Here is a 17,356-nt window from a genome sequence, read left to right on the forward strand (position 1 = left end):
CGTTATGCTTATTAGAGAAAGAATTGGTTGTTAAAATATGCTCGCAGGTTCTACATCTTGTAGATCTGCACGGCCGTGATCCGAAAGATTGATTAGAGTTTACCGGAACGAGGATTATGTTCCGATTCTCAATTTCTGAAAGAGTTGTGCTTTTAATGCTGCGGAGATATCGTTTTGAATATCCCCGCTCTCGCAATTTCTAAAAGACTAATTGACACGCATCATCAAAATCCTCTGTTCTGGTGCAAATTCTACGGAACCGTAAAACTTGCTATTTTATTATGCCTGAAAATGTATGTTTAGGATGAAAAGAGCTTTTCAATAAAAGTTGGTGGGTATCAGTGGGTTTAGAAATTACTTTAATATCAGCCTTCCTAGTTTCATTAAAATCCGGTCCTTTGAATACTGTTGTGTCGAGAAAGTCCATGCTGTGATCACTTATATTTACTGTTCGAGGTTCCGTAGCATGTCGGCCCATTTCTGGTTGATTCTAGAAGATACGATACTGTAGAATTCCGAATAGGAGTATTCTACAGGCTCGATATCTTCCAGACTCAAACACAACGGTCTGCGTGATCATTGTCAGGGATGGAGACATGCGATGGGACCCATACTAATTCGATCTTGTGGTTGTTGTTGGTTTGGTAGTTGTTCTACCTTGTTCTTCTTATTTCGGCGATAACTTCTGAGCTGCAATTAGAAGATGTAATAGAAATTGCTTTTACTAATGCGAATGTCTTTCGCTGGGATGCACAAACCGTAACCTGCTGCTTTACTACTTTTGGAACCATTAATGAAGAGCTTCAAATGGTTGTCGTACATGGAATAATAAGATCAACAGCGTAAGCTCTTGCTCCTAGTGGGTTCTCGTGCTTGTTGGTCTAACTTACACCGAGAAATTCACAGCTTTCTTGTCTTACAAGTAGTCTAGCTCACTGGTTGATGAACTAAACTTGAAGGCACGAGTTGCGCCCCTTATTTGATTTATTTGTCGTTTTTTACAAACAAAAGAAAAAGTAAATGAGTCCTTGTCGGTTTATAAGTCATATAAAACACTTATCCCCGTGTTTACAGTAAAATTTTTTGTTTGTGAGCGAGCATGAACCATGTCATTTTAGCATGGTAATGAAACTTTGAACGTTATATATAAGAGCCCCTGTAGTAAATTATAGGCAGACCTCTAGCCGAAATACAATATTACCAAGCACGATTATCAAGTTCAACGACATTTACTCTATGTATGTTATCTTTTGAATGGATAAATATAGTATAATAATGTCAACCTATGATGCAAGATGAAGGTGGTGTAGCCTTAGATATAACCTACCATACGACACTTTTATCGACACCGACATATTTTAACGGACCGAGTGGGTGGGTGTCGGATTACATAGAGTAAACTGTTTAGTGTATTATTGTGATACCTGGGTAGGACTACTGACATATATTTTAACATGTCGAACTTCAACAGGTGAGCTGTTTTATTGATTTTTAAATGGGCTGACGTATTTCTGAACGACTTTATTAAACAACCCACGCCTCTCAAATCCAATATTGTATTGCAATAAAATTATACGCAAAAAGTGAAGTATCCATGAAATTTTAATTTCTTTCTGACCATCTCTCAGGAGCAAGCCATCAAAATAATTTCAAGGAGATTGTGTCAGGTTCAGTTTCTCAGCCTACGCTGAGGGTCATGATCAGTGCAGTTCACCCTTATATTTGTTATGATAATAAAACTCTCACTCTTTCTCCGACAATATTCAAATGATATATTCTTCTATTTAAGGGATGAAATGTGGAATGAATTAGAAGAACGGGGATATTGTGTAGTACCGAATGTCCTCAGCATTGAACAATGTGACCAGTATATTACAGAGTTAAAAGATTGGGCAGCCAACCAAAACGGTTTAGATTTTACCCACAAGTTTTCATTGATGAACCTGCCAAGAGTTGGTCATCTTGAAACAATATGGAAAATTCGTCTGCATGCAAAACAAGTGTTTGCAGCTCTCTGGGGAACGGATAAACTGGTTTCCAGTTTTGATAAATTTTCAATGGCACCTCCACCAGAAGAGGGTACTGGAGATTTTGATTCAGGGTATATTTGGCTTCATGTGGATCGAGATGGTCGTAGACGAGGTTTACATGCTGTACAAGGGGGTGTGTATTTGGAAGAAACGTCCCTGACTGACCAGTGTCTTCGAGTAATGGAAGGTTCTGTTAAATTCACAGATGAATTTTTTTCAACCCATCCTCAAGCATGTGAAAAAAGTAAGGGAAAAGATCATTATAGACTATCAAATTCCGAAATCGAATGGTATAAATCTAAAGGGTGTGTCAATAAGAAAATTCCAGCACCAAAAGGTTCCATGATTTTATGGGATTCGAGAACTGTTCACGATAACGTCAAAGCAACTTTTGGCCGTCCGAATTCAGATCGTTGGCGGTTTGTAATATTCGCTTGTATGATGCCGGCTCAGTGGTTGAGTGAGGAAGATTTACAGATTAAAAAGTATGCATATGAAAATATGTTACTTACATGTCATATGCCATGTCTGAATGTAAGAATCCATAAAAAAGATTCTAGTTTGCCAGAGGATTTGTACGCCATCGAGGAACTTCCAGAAATAGCCAAATCAAAAGTTGTCAGGCAGCTTGTAGGGATAGAAAAATATGACTTCAACGACGGAAAGCCGAATGGACCAAAAGAATTACCAAAGTGGATACCAGAGTAGTAGCCTATAGGCCAAGTGTTATGCCGTCGTATGTAGGCCTATTCAACCCCACAAAAGTTGCTAAATGAAATATTATATTGATTTTGATTTGTGTGAATGTAAGAATCCATGGTAAAGACCTAAGTTTTCCAGAGGATTTGTACGCCATCGGGGAACTTCCACAAATTGCCAAATAAGGAGATGTCAGGCAGCTTGTAGGGACAGAAAATATGACTTCAACGACGCAAAGCCAAATGGGCCAAAAGAATTACCAAAATGGATACCGGAGTAGTGTTTATTGTTAAATAAATTATTAAATAGATGCTGATTTGATTGAAGTTACAATATTTATTCATTTGGGAATTTCTTTTTATCAAATTACTGATTGAAAAATTTGTTTATACCCTCACATGGAAATGTGGATGTATTCATATACAGTCGCCCCTGTCCGTCGGTTCACATTTCTTATAGACGCGACAGATGCTTCAGTATTGAAACTTGGTATGCCTGTATATATATATTGGTCAGATCGCGGCCAAGTTCGCATTTGGTAATAATCGGATTAAGGGGTTGGTAGTTATTGGGCTTGACTTAGTAAAACGCATCAACTTTGGCTTACAGGCACTATAGAGATCTTGATGAAACTGGGAATGCCTGTATATCTTGATTAGATCTCGATAAAGCTTGAAATTGGTAGTAATCAGATAAACGGGTTCAGAGTTATTGCCCTTGAATAATTAAAAACGCATCAATTTTGACTTGTAGACACGGCAGAGGCTACTGTTTCTGTCCGATTTTGATGAAACTTGGTATGCATGTATATATTGATGAGATCTCGATCAAGTACGTACTACGTAATAAGCGGCTTCAGGGTTATTGCCGATGTGTGGACGTCGATAGTACCTTGTTCATGTTTGAATTAAATGACAATTTGATGAACTTTTTTTTGAGGCTTTGCGTCGATTTTTAAATATTTTTAATTCGTTATTAAGCCACTAAAGACTTTATCATTTCTGGTAGCTGGTAGTGGGCGTATGTTACCGTGCCTGGCAAGCTATCTTGAGTTTTGTTTGCTGAGCGTGTAGCTGACAAGATTTGTTAGACAAAGTATATGTTGTTCGATATCGGTATCAAAATGAAAAGCGTTCACTCACTGAGCCACTGTAGTTCCCAAGAAAGCCATTAGTTTGTTAGTTAAAATGACTGTCTTTATCTTGAGACCGCAAAATTTATAGAAGATAGCTTTCAGAAATGATAACAAAATATTTAGTGTCTTAATTATGAATTTTCAAATAATCTTAAAATCATCTATAAGTCAAGGTAAATACCTGAAACAGTTCATAAGATTATCATCAAATTCAAACACGAACAATGTCTCATCGCTGTACACACAAGGGCAATAACTTTGAAACTGTTCATCCAAATATTACCAATTTGTAACTTGGTCGAGATCTCATTAATATACAATATGCATCTAGTTTCATCAAGATAGGATAAAAACTGTAGTCTCTATCGTGCCTGCAGGGCGAATTTGACAAGTTTTTAGGGCAAGGGCAATAACTCCGAAACCCTTCATCTGATTGTTACCAATTAAAAACTAGACTGAGATCTCATCAACATATACATGCATAGTTTCATCTGGGTAGGATAGAAACTGTAGTCTCTATCGTGCCTACAATCGAAATTTGAAGTGTTTTACTAAGTCAAGGGCAATAACTCTGAAACCAGTACTCAAATTATTATCAATTTTGATTAAGATCGGACAAAAACTGTAGCCTCTATCGCGCCCACAAGATATGTGAACGGCCGGACCGACGGAAAGGGGCGGCGGCAATATACATTTCCATGTGGGCTTAGAAAAAGACTAATATGTGTATAGAAATAGTTTGCGACATCAGCATCCGCTGGAAGCGAATGTTATCTTGTCATCTACCTATCTATAGGAATAGAAAGTGAAATTCCTAGTTTGTGGTATTTTCCAATTAATTTCTAGTACTTCTGAAGTATGTATTTTACATTTATTCAAGACCTAAATAAACTCCGAAAAAAATGGCGGATGATTCACTTTAATAACCATTTTTATGCAATAAATTAGCATATTATTGAAATATTCTGCAGAGGTCAGGGACAATGACTCTTGAAATTTCTGATTAACAATGTCAGATTCAATTAAAACAAATCTTGTATATAATGCATTAATTTAACATTTTGAAAAATAATTATTTTATTTCTCAACATATATGTATCAACAAAATAACAAGTATAAAATTTATAATTAAAATGAACACTACTATTTGTCAAAATACTGGTCTGAATTGTTGAAATCACCAGACTGTACAGTAAGTTATATAACTAATAATCACCTCAGTTTACTAAATAGTCAAATCACATGCTTGTTCAGTGACTATACGTACATATTTTGTACTATTACACCTTAATCTAAGGTGTTGTGTATTTTATATGGATCAGAATTTCATTTTAAAACTCATGTTATACTTTAAAACAACAAGTAACAAGTTCAAACCTTAATTTTTGGTTTTTAAAACAAAAAATTATTAAAAAGAGTATTTTAAACAATAACAATTGTTCATGTAACCCAATATCAAATGGAAGGCTACAGTTTGCTAGTCAGAAGAATTATAGAGTTATTTTATCATAAAACAACAGTTAAAGATTGTTGTCAACTAACTAAGTACTTTGTAAAACGAGAAACATAATTGAGTTTAAATATTTTAAAAGCAAGAAATCTGAAAAGGCATTCAATTTGAAGGGAAATAGGTTGAAAACTTGGTCATATATTTACATCGTAAGTTTTCAAATGTAACAATATTATAAAAGCATTCTTTCATAGGTTGTCAAAATGACAAAAACACAAATCAATAGCGTGGATACATACATACAAAGTTTTCTGAAAATTTATTTGAAAATGGTAGATTCTTGAGAGTTTACAAGAAAAGGGATGTATGTACAGAAGGAAATGAGTCTTACAGAAATGTCAGCATAAAAAAACAGATCTATTGGAAACGATCATATAATTTTAAGAACTTGTGACAAACTGCATGATATCAGAAAAGCTATTTCATAGCCCTTGTTATCAAATTACAATATGATAGTCCCCTTCATACACAATATAACAATCAAATTTAACATTTAACAATCTCATTTCACATCTCAACATTCCATTTTTCAATGAAATTTGAGAATTTTTACTATTTTCCATGTAATAACGTAACAATAAAAAACTAAAACAATCAAATAAGTTAAAAACTTTCTGAAAAAATGTTGTCAGTTTTTAGATTTAGATATTTTTGAATTCTTGACATAAGTTTTGTGTATAAAAATTAAAATGTCTTTAATCTGAATGTATAAAACCTATACACAATATGATAATTTAATAAGAAATCTGGAAAAATGGACAAAAACAGGTAAAATGCTCAATTATATTATTTTTTTTATAAAATATTCATCTGTTACAGCCAGTTTCTGAATTTTTAATTATTCTTCTTCAAATCTGTGCTAAATCAGTAATGTTTCCATTCTAATTTTCCACCTGGTTTTAAACTCACTGCCTCGCTAGCAACCAATTCTAAGGCTTTAGGGAAAGCTTTGTGTTCCACCTTTTTAACTCTTTCTGACAGGGTAGATTCAGTGTCATTAGGATAGACTGGAACAGATTCTTGGATTAATATAGCACCGGCATCAACTTCTTCCTGTAATATAAATAGAACAATTTCCTGACATGAGATCTTAGACAAGCTCAATCACATGGATTCCTTAGCGTTTATCTGTTCAACCATATATAATTAAATTACAGTGCATTAATTCATCCTAAACATTGAGACTTTCCAATACTGTCCATTTGATAAAGTGTTGTATTAGATGATTTATAAACTTATATTGACTTAACAAATATCCACTTACCGGTATATCTTGCAAACGAAACTCATCATTGACAGACACATGTCAACGATATGTGTTTGCGACTTGATAAAAAAAAATTATGACTTACTGCAACAAAGTGAACTGTACATCCTGATATTCTAACATTAGACTCTAGAACTAACTTATGAGCATTAGCACCTTTAAATGATGGCAGGAGAGAGGGATGTATATTTAATAATCTACCATGCCATTTCTTGACAAAGTCACCTACAATATGAAAACATCAGTCATGATCATTGAGAAAACATTTTTTGTTTTATCCACACTTTAGAAATACATACAAAGAGTTTTATTAACTTTCCTATCAGCATCATTCCATGATAAAATTTCAAAAAAGATATCAAATGTTAATTTTGTAACATTGTTGTTGAGTTCAACTTTTTCTTTATAGATTTCCATCACTATCATTGATATGGTCTTCAAACTGACAAATACCTACTTGAGAGTATTCTCATAAAGCCAGCAAGACAAACTATCTCTACACCAGCCGCTTCTAGAGATAAACTTACAGCTTCATCAAACTCTTCTCTACTCTTATATTCTGTATGATTTATTACCTATCAATGCAGGTAAATACAATGTTAGGTATGCAATATTGTCCATATGCTGCAGATGACATGCTAAGTGGAATATCATAAAATCATACTCTTATGGATTAACCAACAAATGGTACATGTTTACTATTCTTATATACACAAGATTATTGGAACTGATTGTCCTCACATCTTAAACTTGGTAATCTTAAAAGCACCAGCTAATGAAAGTCAGTAACTCTACCCATGTTTATAAAGGCTGCATGTACAATTTTTATCCCTAGGTTTATAGGGATGTAAGCAAGATTTAAGATTTGATCACCAAGAGGAATATTGCAGGTCATCGTGGCCTTCTGACTACAGGCTAGGGAAAATAACAATTACCTTGGTATTAATACCAGCTTGTTTAGCTCTCTTTAATCCCTGCACACTATCTTTATTAGAAATCACTAATAATATCTCAGCACAGCTATTATTACTGACATCTCTAGTATAGTCTATCAGAGACTGGAGGTTGGTTCCTAAATTACAAATTATAACAAAGTAGTGATATGACATTAAGAGGCAATCTAGCTCGGAGTTTAAATATAGAACTTTGGTATAGATTCGGATATAAAGATTCAAACTTTGATCTTATGTCCTATTTATAACCCACTTGAGTGATTTAATAGTTTCATTAAAGAAATTCTAAAACTACAATGATGTGAATTTTATTTTAAGGAAACACTAATAACATTTTAAATAGTTTTCAATAAATTCTTCATAAATATTGATATCTGTCACACTTTATTTCTTTATATATCTCCTTACCTGATCCTGAGATTAAAACACCAACACGTTTTTTCCTACTAACACCAGGTACATGTCTCCACGATTGAACTAATGCTACCTCTAAATTCTTTATTTTTAACTTCTCTTTACCTTAAAATGAAATGAATGAAGTTTTGCTTCCTTCTATTATGCATCTTAAGGGAATAAGAAAACTGACCATGCAATGCATTGTGCAATGAGGAAAATTTTGCCAGGACAGCTGCATTTACCTACCCTTTTTCGATTTTCAACTGATGAGGGATCTTTAACGTATACAACCTGTGGCACACAAGACATGTCTATTGTCTATTGTACCGTCCGAACGACTGCACACTTTTCAACCCCTCTGGCAAGCATCATTGACAAGGGAAAACCAGACTAATTAAACAAACATGAACATGGAAAGTGACAATTGACCAATAAATTATTACTTTGTTTATTAATAAAAATACCAATGTGACTATAAACAAGAATATGAGAATATAGAGCAAAATAAAGATAGAATAGACCAACCAGTATATTTCTCAACAGTTCCTACAATAACAGCTGATTCTCCTACAGACTCTAGAGATTTGATAATATCATTAGATTCACTACGATTGACTATTATTATTCCTCCTATACCACAATTAAATGTTTTAGCCATTTCTTTTTCAGATAAACCACCCTATAAAGAAATTTAACATAACTTGTAAAGCTGTAACATGAAATCTCCAAAGACAAGGGTTAAGTCTAACAACTGAGAAAAAACAATCCTATACTGATTGAGCAAGCTTACCAGAGCTGTTGATTTGGCTCTATTTTCCACACAAGACTGGTAGGGAAGCTAAAATGCCCATGGACCAATACCCTCTGTTGGGCATTAACTATAGGTTAACCATCACCTGTCAATGAACTAATACAACAACCAAATGGCAAAATATAAATCAACAGCCCTTAAGCTTACTCTCAAGTCCAGTTCCAAGTCAAGTGAAGTGCAAATGAAAGAAGGATTGAGATGATATTCCGTGTAAAAAATATAAATATGAAAGTGAAATGTCTACTTACAAGTTCAGATAACCAACCAAACACAGCAGGCATATACCATGACTTAGCATCCAGAGTAACTGAGAGATGTTCCGGTAAAATACGTGGAATATTCTCTCTTAAACCACCACCTGTTATATGACAGAATGCCTTGATCTTTTTCTCTTTTATCAAGGGTAGTAAACTCTTAACATAGATTTTAGTTGGTGTCAGCAAATCTTCTCCTACAATAAAAATACATTGATATTTTAAATTTATGAAAGAATCAATGTAATATTGTAGTCATAAGATATCAAGTCTGTTTTAAGAGTTATCTCCCTTGAGAAATAGGTGAATAGCCTGAAAAACTAGAGGGGATAATTTCATTGAGTGTCTTTCTTTGAATTCAAGACATACCAGGCAATTTTTCTAATCAAGAAATCACTTTTTTCAACTTTTATCTGTTCCTTAATAAAATTAGATTCCACAGTAACATCTTACCTAACATCTTTCCAGTTTTAAAAGGTGAGGGCATATCAAATCTCAGTTCTTTCTTCTCTAAGATACGTCTGACAAGACTAAAACCGTTGCTATGGAGACCACTGGATCGTAACCCAATCACATGATCTCCTGGTTTGATATCACCTAAACGTGGTAATAAATTTTCACGTTCTACTGCTCCAACTGTAAATCCTGCTAAATCATAATCTTCACCATGATAAAGACCTGGCATTTCAGCCGTTTCACCTCCTTAAAGATAATATAAAATCATAAAAACATTTAATGATCCCACTTATTTACGGAGCCCCTAAGGCGCAATTGTAAACATATTTATTTATTATTTATCATTATATTATTTCGTTTAAACGAATTAAATTATTATTTCGTTTAAACGAATTAATTATTTCGTTTTAACGAAATACCCTATGTTTATTTCGTTTAAACGAAATAATTAATTCGTTTAAACGGAATAACTAATTCGTTTAAACGAAATAATTATTTCGTTTAAACGAAATAAAAAGATTGGTTAATTATTTCGTTTAAACGAAATAGAAGTAAAAATTAATTCGTTTAAACAAAATAAACATAGTGTATTTCGTTAAAACGAAATAATTATTTCATTTAAACGAATTAATTATTTCGTTTAAATGAAATAATTATTTCGTTTTAACGAAATAAATGATGTTATTTCGTTTAAACGAAATAATTATTTCGTTTAATTGAAATAATAAATAAATATGTTTACAATTGCGCCTTAGGGGCTCCGTACTTATTCAACATATTTGTTCATTTCTGTCTAAACTTTGAATTACTCTATCAAATTTAGAAATAACAGCAAAAGCTAAGTCCTCTTATTTGCAATATGTTTCAAATATTGGTTTCACCATGGATAAATGAAACCTTCTGTTCTTTGAAATATAATACTCACCCACAAGAGCACAACCAGCTTCTTTACATCCATCAGCTATTCCTTTAATAACATGGGCAGCCGTATCAACATGTAGTTTACCAGATGCAAAATAATCCAGGAAAAATAATGGTTCTGCTCCATGAGCCAGGATATCATTTACACACATAGCTACCAGATCTACTCCTATAGAATCATGATTTCCTACAGCATGAGCAACCTAAAAATATTTAGAATTACAGAATTCTCTCACTGTTTAAATATTGTTCAATACATCAATTGTAGAGTTATATACATGTAGAAATATTAACTCTATCGCCATTCAATCTTCAGTAATTGGCCTATTTCAGAGTTTCATACACTCTATAACACAATCATTAAGTGGTCAAATGAAAAATAATGGCTTTGCATCAAGGATATATATAATTTGCCTAAAGTAACAGAAATATCATTTTGATTTACAGTTAAAAATTACTTTGGTTGCATACAACTTGGTGGTTGATTGAGACCCTTGTTTCAAAACCTTTCTGTCTCATAGTTTCCCTTGAGCTGTTTTTTTTTTTAAACCAAGAGATTAATTACCTTCAATTTTGTTCCCACACCATCTGTACCTGAAATAAGCAAAGGATCTTTGAATCCTGCTGCCTTGATATCAAATACTGCTCCAAACATTCCTAATGCAGCATCACATCCTGGTCTTTGTGTATCTTTAACAACTGGTTTGATAGTTTCTACTAAGCTATTCCCTGCTTCTATATCAACACCTGCATCTTTATAGGTAAGCCCATTTAATACTGGAGGTTTCTCTCTGTAGGGAGGAGAAATAGAATGTGGGAGATTTCAAATAAATTTTCCTAAACTGATTATAGTCTTATCCAAATAATAATCCCCTTCAGTAACCAAAATAAATGTTCAACTTAATGTGGACTTAATAGACTGCTATATTGTCTAGTATAGCTACTGTCACAATCACTGTTATCAAACCCAATTTCTAATCACCTATATAAATAATACTGTGAATAATTGATAAGACATCTTATCACTGCTAATGATAATAGAAAAATTTGATCTAGTTCAATTCTATTCACATGAACAAAATTATATTGCTATATCAATGCAGAGTAACCTAGAAACTGAAAAATATTAAGTACAAGTAACAAACATTGGTGACAACAATATTTCATGAGGGCATACTTTAACATTTAGGTATACCTTGCATCTCTAAGAACATGGTGTCCAATGTCTTTCCTATAGAAAACTTTATCAAACTGAATCATAGCAGCACCCTGTAGCGCTCGCAGGGATGCTGATTCCATATCTGTTTCTGTTGCCACCACCAATAACACTCGACCACCATTGGTGACAATTTTATCTTCTTTCTGGAGAGTTCCAGCATGGAAAACTTTCACACCTAATTTGTCGGCATCTCCCAAACCTGAAAATTATCATATTAGCTGCCTTAGCTATCTGAGTCATTCTTTTCAAAAAAGTTTAAAATGTTGCAACATCGAGACAATAGTGAACATAAATCAACTTAAATTAATATAACATTAAATTGTACATGTACAATGTTACAAAGATTTTGTTCTTCAACAAAGGGCCGTGGCACAGGTTTAATGCCATATTTTATATGTAAAATGTTCCTATAACAAGTGGTTGCCTAGCATACGCCAACTTCCCAGATACATTTTCAGTATATCATGGGCAAATTTTGATGAGTTTTTTCTAAGTCAAGGGCAATAATTAAAAATCTTGACCAAGATCTCATCATTATAAATGATTAAACCAAATTTCATTTAAATCAGATGAACACTGTAGTCTCTATTGAGTTCACAACAAATTTTAACACGTTTTTCTTTAGTCAAGGGCAATAACTCAAAAACTGTTCATCGAAAGCTCCTCAACTTAAAACTTGACCAAGATCAAATGAATATAAATGATCACACCAAGTTTCATTAAAATCAGATAAAAACGGACAGAAGGACAGGGGCCACGACAACATACGACCACAATATAAAGTGGGCATATAAAAATGTATTCCCTCACTGCAGGATATTCCAATGCTAAGATTTGCAACATTGTCATATTCACATTCAGCTATTTAGTTATAGTACAAAATTCTTCTGCCTCCATATAACCTACCTTTTATCTCCATTCCTTTCTGATATTTGTCTGGATAACCATGACTAGCAAGAACAATACCAACTGTAGCATGCTGAGTATCAAATACTGGACGATTAGTTGATAATGTACCGTTTGTGCAGGCTTTACAGATATCATATAGATCTGATTTTAATAAGGACAAGATTGACTGCAATAAAAAAAATATATATCAATATGGTTTTGACTTTTGAAGATAACCTAACATGTCACAATCAACAAACGTATCACAAAACATTATCACAATAAGCCATTAACATGAATGAACATTCATATCTTGCAGTAATTCAGTGAAATGAACATGGTCTAAGATGAAATATGTTCCTCAATCTTGTTATGTCAATTAATTAAATACACAGACTAGATTAGATAAACTTTAATTAAAACTCATTGAATTGACATAGAGCCTGATTCTATTAAACGATATTATCATACCTGAGTTTCAGGATCACCGAACCGACAGTTAAACTCTAGAACTTTAGGTCCTGATTTAGTTATCATACATCCAGCATATATTACACCTACAATATAACAGTCAAACTGACATCATAGCAGAAGTGAACAATAACCAACTTTATGAGGTTCAACTAAATCTTGAACACATAGTATATTGATGCATTGAAAATCATCTTCATTGCATTATAATGCCAAAAATATGGAAATTTTAATAAGATTTATGAGGTAATGAGAAGAATACCTATATTTTGACTTACCAACATACTTTCTACCCTCCTGTTTTAAACCATCAACTGTTTTCTGTATTATCTCCTCTTTAATAAACTTTAACATTTCTTCACAGATCTGGATGAAATTACACCAGATTAAATAATATATAATGGAAACTTTCAATGACAATTCCTTTGTCTTTCAAACTTAAGGTTTACACAGTTTTTCTCTCACACAAAATGTGCATTACATCAGATTACATCTCATTATAGCAAGATGATACAATGGTGTGATGTACCACTGGTAAAATTATCTACTTAGTAATTTTAAATTCCAATGACAAAGTCAACAAACCTTTGAATATGGACAAATGGCCCCCATACCACCAGTGTTGGGACCCTTATCTTCTTCATTGAGACGTTTATGATCTTGAGCAGGAGGCATCATAGCTACAGTTTCACCATCAGTAAATGCTAGAATAGATACTTCTTCACCTTCTATTAGGTCTTCTACAATAACTACATCACCAGCATTACCAAACTTCTTGTCCTAAGAATGAGTTCAAGATACGCCCACTTTCTTCATACATTTTCAGTATATCAAGGGCAGTCACCTATCTGTGGCAAATCACACCAAAATTCTAATTTGACACATTCTTTAATAAAATTCTGACATAAACTGTCACCACTATCGCTAACAAATTTTGATGAGTTTTTACTAAGTCAAGGGCAATATCTCAAATTTTGTTGTTCGAAAAATTGTCAAATCTCATCATTATAAATGATCATACCAAATTTCATTTAAATCGGATGAAAACTGTACTCTCTATTGTGTTCACAAACAAATTTTCAATTGAAATATAGCTAACTTCAGACTTGACCAAAAAATTGGATGAAAACTGTAGTCGTTACTTTATTCACAAACAAATTTTGACGCGTTTTTCATAAGTCAAGGGCAATAACTCAAAAACTGTTAATCAAAAAATCGTGAATATCGAACTTGTCCAAGATCTCATCAATATACATGATCACACCAAATTTCATTCAAATCAGATGAAAACTGTAGTCTCTATCACGTTCACAAGCCAATTGTGGACGGACGGACATGGGTGACGACAATATTCGTCCACATTATAAACTGTGTGCCACAATAGACAATTAATAGTAACAATAAAATTGAAACTTATTCTGATTAAATTTTCTTATTATGTTAAAGCAGTAACCAACTAACAAAGATAGCTTGCGTTGCAAGGTAACATACGCCCACTGGCAGCTGTCAGAAATAATAAAACAGTCTTTAGTGACTAAAGTACGAATTTTCTCATATTGAAGAAATCATTTATGCTGAATAATTCCACAAAATTTTTTAAAATCAATATCAATAACCCAAATACAACAAACAATTAAATCACACAGCTCTAATCAAGGGCAAAAAACAACGTTTACAAAGTCAAGGGCAATAACTCAAAAAATGATCATCAAAAATATCTCTTGTTGAACTTGTCCGAGATCTTATCAATTCCAATGATCACACCAAGTTTCATCAGAATTGGTTGAAAACTGTAGCTTCAATCCTGCTCACGAACTATTTTTAACAAATTTCAACACGTTTTAACAAAGTCAAGGGCAATAACTCAAAAACTATTCATCGAAAATGCGTCAAGTTAGAACTTGTCCGAGATCTTATCAATTCCAATGATCACACCAAGTTTCATCAGAATCGGTTGAAAACTGTAGCTTCAATCCTGCTCACAAACTATTTTTAACAAATTTCGACGCGTTTTAACAAAGTCAAGGGCAATAACTCAAAAACCGTTCATCGAAAATCCGTCAAGTTAGAACTTGTCCGAGATCTTATCAATTCCAATGATCACACCAAGTTTCATCAGAATCGGTTGAAAACTGTAGCTTCAATCCTGCTCACGAACTATTTTTAACAAATTTTGACGCATTTTAACAAAGTCAAGGGCAATAACTCAAAAACCGTTCATCGAAAATGCGTCAAGTTAGAACTTGTCTGAGATCTTATCAATTCCAATGATCACACCAAGTTTCATCAGGATCAGATGAAAACTGTAGCTTCAATCCTGCTCACAAACAATTTTTAACAAATTTCAAGGCGTTCAAAGTCAAGGGCAATATCTCAAAAACCGTTCATCGAAAATATGTCAAATTTGAACTTGACCGAGATCTTATCAATCTAAAGCACCACACCAAGTTTTATCAAAATCAGATAAAAACTGTAGTCTCTATAGTGCTCACAAGAAATGTTGACGGACAGACCGACGGACATGGGCGACGGGGGTGTACGACCACATGTGGGCGTATAAAAATTATCGATTATACAATAGCCTGTTTGAGACATTTATTTGTTTTGGGCATTGTAAACAAAATTAACCATACTTTAAGTATATCATTAACAGCTTGACAAGCTTTTTCCCGAGATTCAGCTACAATAACACCTTTACCAGCAGCTAGACCACTGGCTTTTACTACTAATGCTTTATGATCTGCCCTGCAAAATAATAAATACACATATAGTGACAGGCCCAGCCACGGCTGAAATCAAACGCATTGCTTCATTGTACTTTTCAATAGTCAAACATAATGTAGATCTATGTTGTTTTCACCCTCCTGTTATCCACTTGGTAATGTAATAGAGGTAACAGTTTTGATCTAATTTTGGAAGGTTTTTAGCCTCCGATAAAATCAATATCCAGTAAATCCTTTATTAGTTATTGCCTTTGGCCAAACTAGAACAGTCATAATGATTACCAATGGAGGTTAATAATGAAGTAAACATAACAATGAAAATAGGATAGTTTTATCTCTTGACTTACTTGTTAATGTATTCACATGCCTCTACAGGATCAGTAAATGATTGATAATGAGCTGTAGGAATGGCATGACGTATCATAAACTTCTTTGCAAAATCTTTACTCCACTCAATTTCAGCTGCTTGCTTACTTGGACCAAAACAGGGTATTTCTGAAATAACAAATCTTACATTCTAAACAAAGAAAATTAACAGTTTTAATCAATATCAATTGGTTCCAACTTAAGAATGACACTAAATGATATCATTCTGCCTAACAAAGGTTCAAAATCAGAGCATCAGTACCATTTTGATGCAACAGGCCACTGTCCTTATAGACACATTACAGTAAGTTCAGTAAATCTATTTTGTTAGGCTAAAGCATTACCTTTCTCAGTGAGATGGTCAGCTATACCATTAGCTAGAGGATCTTCTGGTCCAACTAATACTAGTCTTATCTTCTTCTCTTTGCAATAATTACTAACATCTTTAAACTGCTTGATATCCAGATCTATAAAATATTTCAAAATCATTTCAATTTAACAACATATTGAATAGAAGTCATAATTTACACCTAGATGTTACTGGTGGATCTCAACTATACTTCTTATTAAAGAGAGGTCTAACGTCATCTGAAGCAGGTAACCACTTCCAAGACAGCTGGGGAAAAAAGAGTTGAAATTCAAGAGTTGATTTTCCAACCTAATGACTAACATTTTATCGTTTCCACAAAAGTTTGGAAGGACCCAAACAAAGGCTGACCATACTCTACCTGTAATATTCTTTATTTTGCCACCTTCAAGGACAGTTCCAGCATTGCCTGGTGCCACATAGATATCACTGACATGTTTTGACTGAGAGAGTTTCCACGCTAATGCATGTTCTCTACCACCACTTCCTAACAATAAAACTGATTCACTCATTTTCTATTTCTTCGTTCTTGTCTGAAATTATAAATTATTATTGGATATAGGTCATTTTTCAAATATAAGGCCTAACCTCCAAGATAATTTTTCATGTTCAATTACACAATAATAGGGAAAACAATAGGCCTATTGCATGCAGCAATGCAGATCGGCTAACATCTTTGATCTTTCTCTAAGTCAAAGTCTCAGCCGGCAGAGTGCCAGTGTAGTGACAACACAAGAACTATGCAATCTTTCTGATAAGGCCTATCTAGATATATGTGAGAATTTTGGATCTGGCAAGGTACAAAATATTGGACATTTATTTAAAGTCAGACAGAACATATGCTTTCTAGTGGTCAATTATACGAAAACTGAATAACAATCATGCACGCA

The 17,356-nt window shown here is 33.5% G+C and overlaps 2 protein-coding genes across 2 annotated transcripts; one reads left to right on the forward strand and one right to left on the reverse strand.

Annotated features, from left to right (window-relative positions):
• Nucleotides 1-1,454: 1,454 nt before the first annotated feature.
• On the forward strand, nt 1,455-2,738 carry LOTGIDRAFT_171297 (hypothetical protein; the record flags this gene model as incomplete). Its single annotated transcript, XM_009047494.1, has 2 exons — nt 1,455-1,471; nt 1,790-2,738. The coding sequence occupies 2 exons, from the start codon at nt 1,455-1,457 to the stop codon at nt 2,736-2,738; spliced, it is 966 nt and encodes a 321-aa protein (XP_009045742.1).
• Nucleotides 2,739-6,238: 3,500 nt separating this feature from the next.
• Nucleotides 6,239-17,213, reverse strand: LOTGIDRAFT_207583 (hypothetical protein; the record flags this gene model as incomplete). Its single annotated transcript, XM_009047495.1, has 20 exons — nt 17,139-17,213; nt 16,828-16,999; nt 16,444-16,566; nt 16,081-16,228; nt 15,644-15,755; nt 13,596-13,790; nt 13,289-13,376; nt 13,011-13,096; nt 12,558-12,726; nt 11,628-11,850; nt 10,998-11,223; nt 10,437-10,635; nt 9,509-9,757; nt 9,050-9,252; nt 8,516-8,669; nt 8,003-8,113; nt 7,577-7,713; nt 7,099-7,216; nt 6,727-6,866; nt 6,239-6,427 (listed from the first exon to the last, which is right to left on the reverse strand). Exons 2-20 carry the CDS (start codon nt 16,976-16,978, stop codon nt 6,239-6,241), a joined length of 3,021 nt encoding a protein of 1,006 aa, XP_009045743.1. The 5' UTR covers nt 16,979-16,999; nt 17,139-17,213.
• Between the last annotated feature and the right edge of the window lie 143 nt (nt 17,214-17,356).

This window comes from Lottia gigantea, assembly GCF_000327385.1.
Source record: "Lottia gigantea unplaced genomic scaffold LOTGIsca_113, whole genome shotgun sequence".
Taxonomy (NCBI): domain Eukaryota; kingdom Metazoa; phylum Mollusca; class Gastropoda; family Lottiidae; genus Lottia; species Lottia gigantea.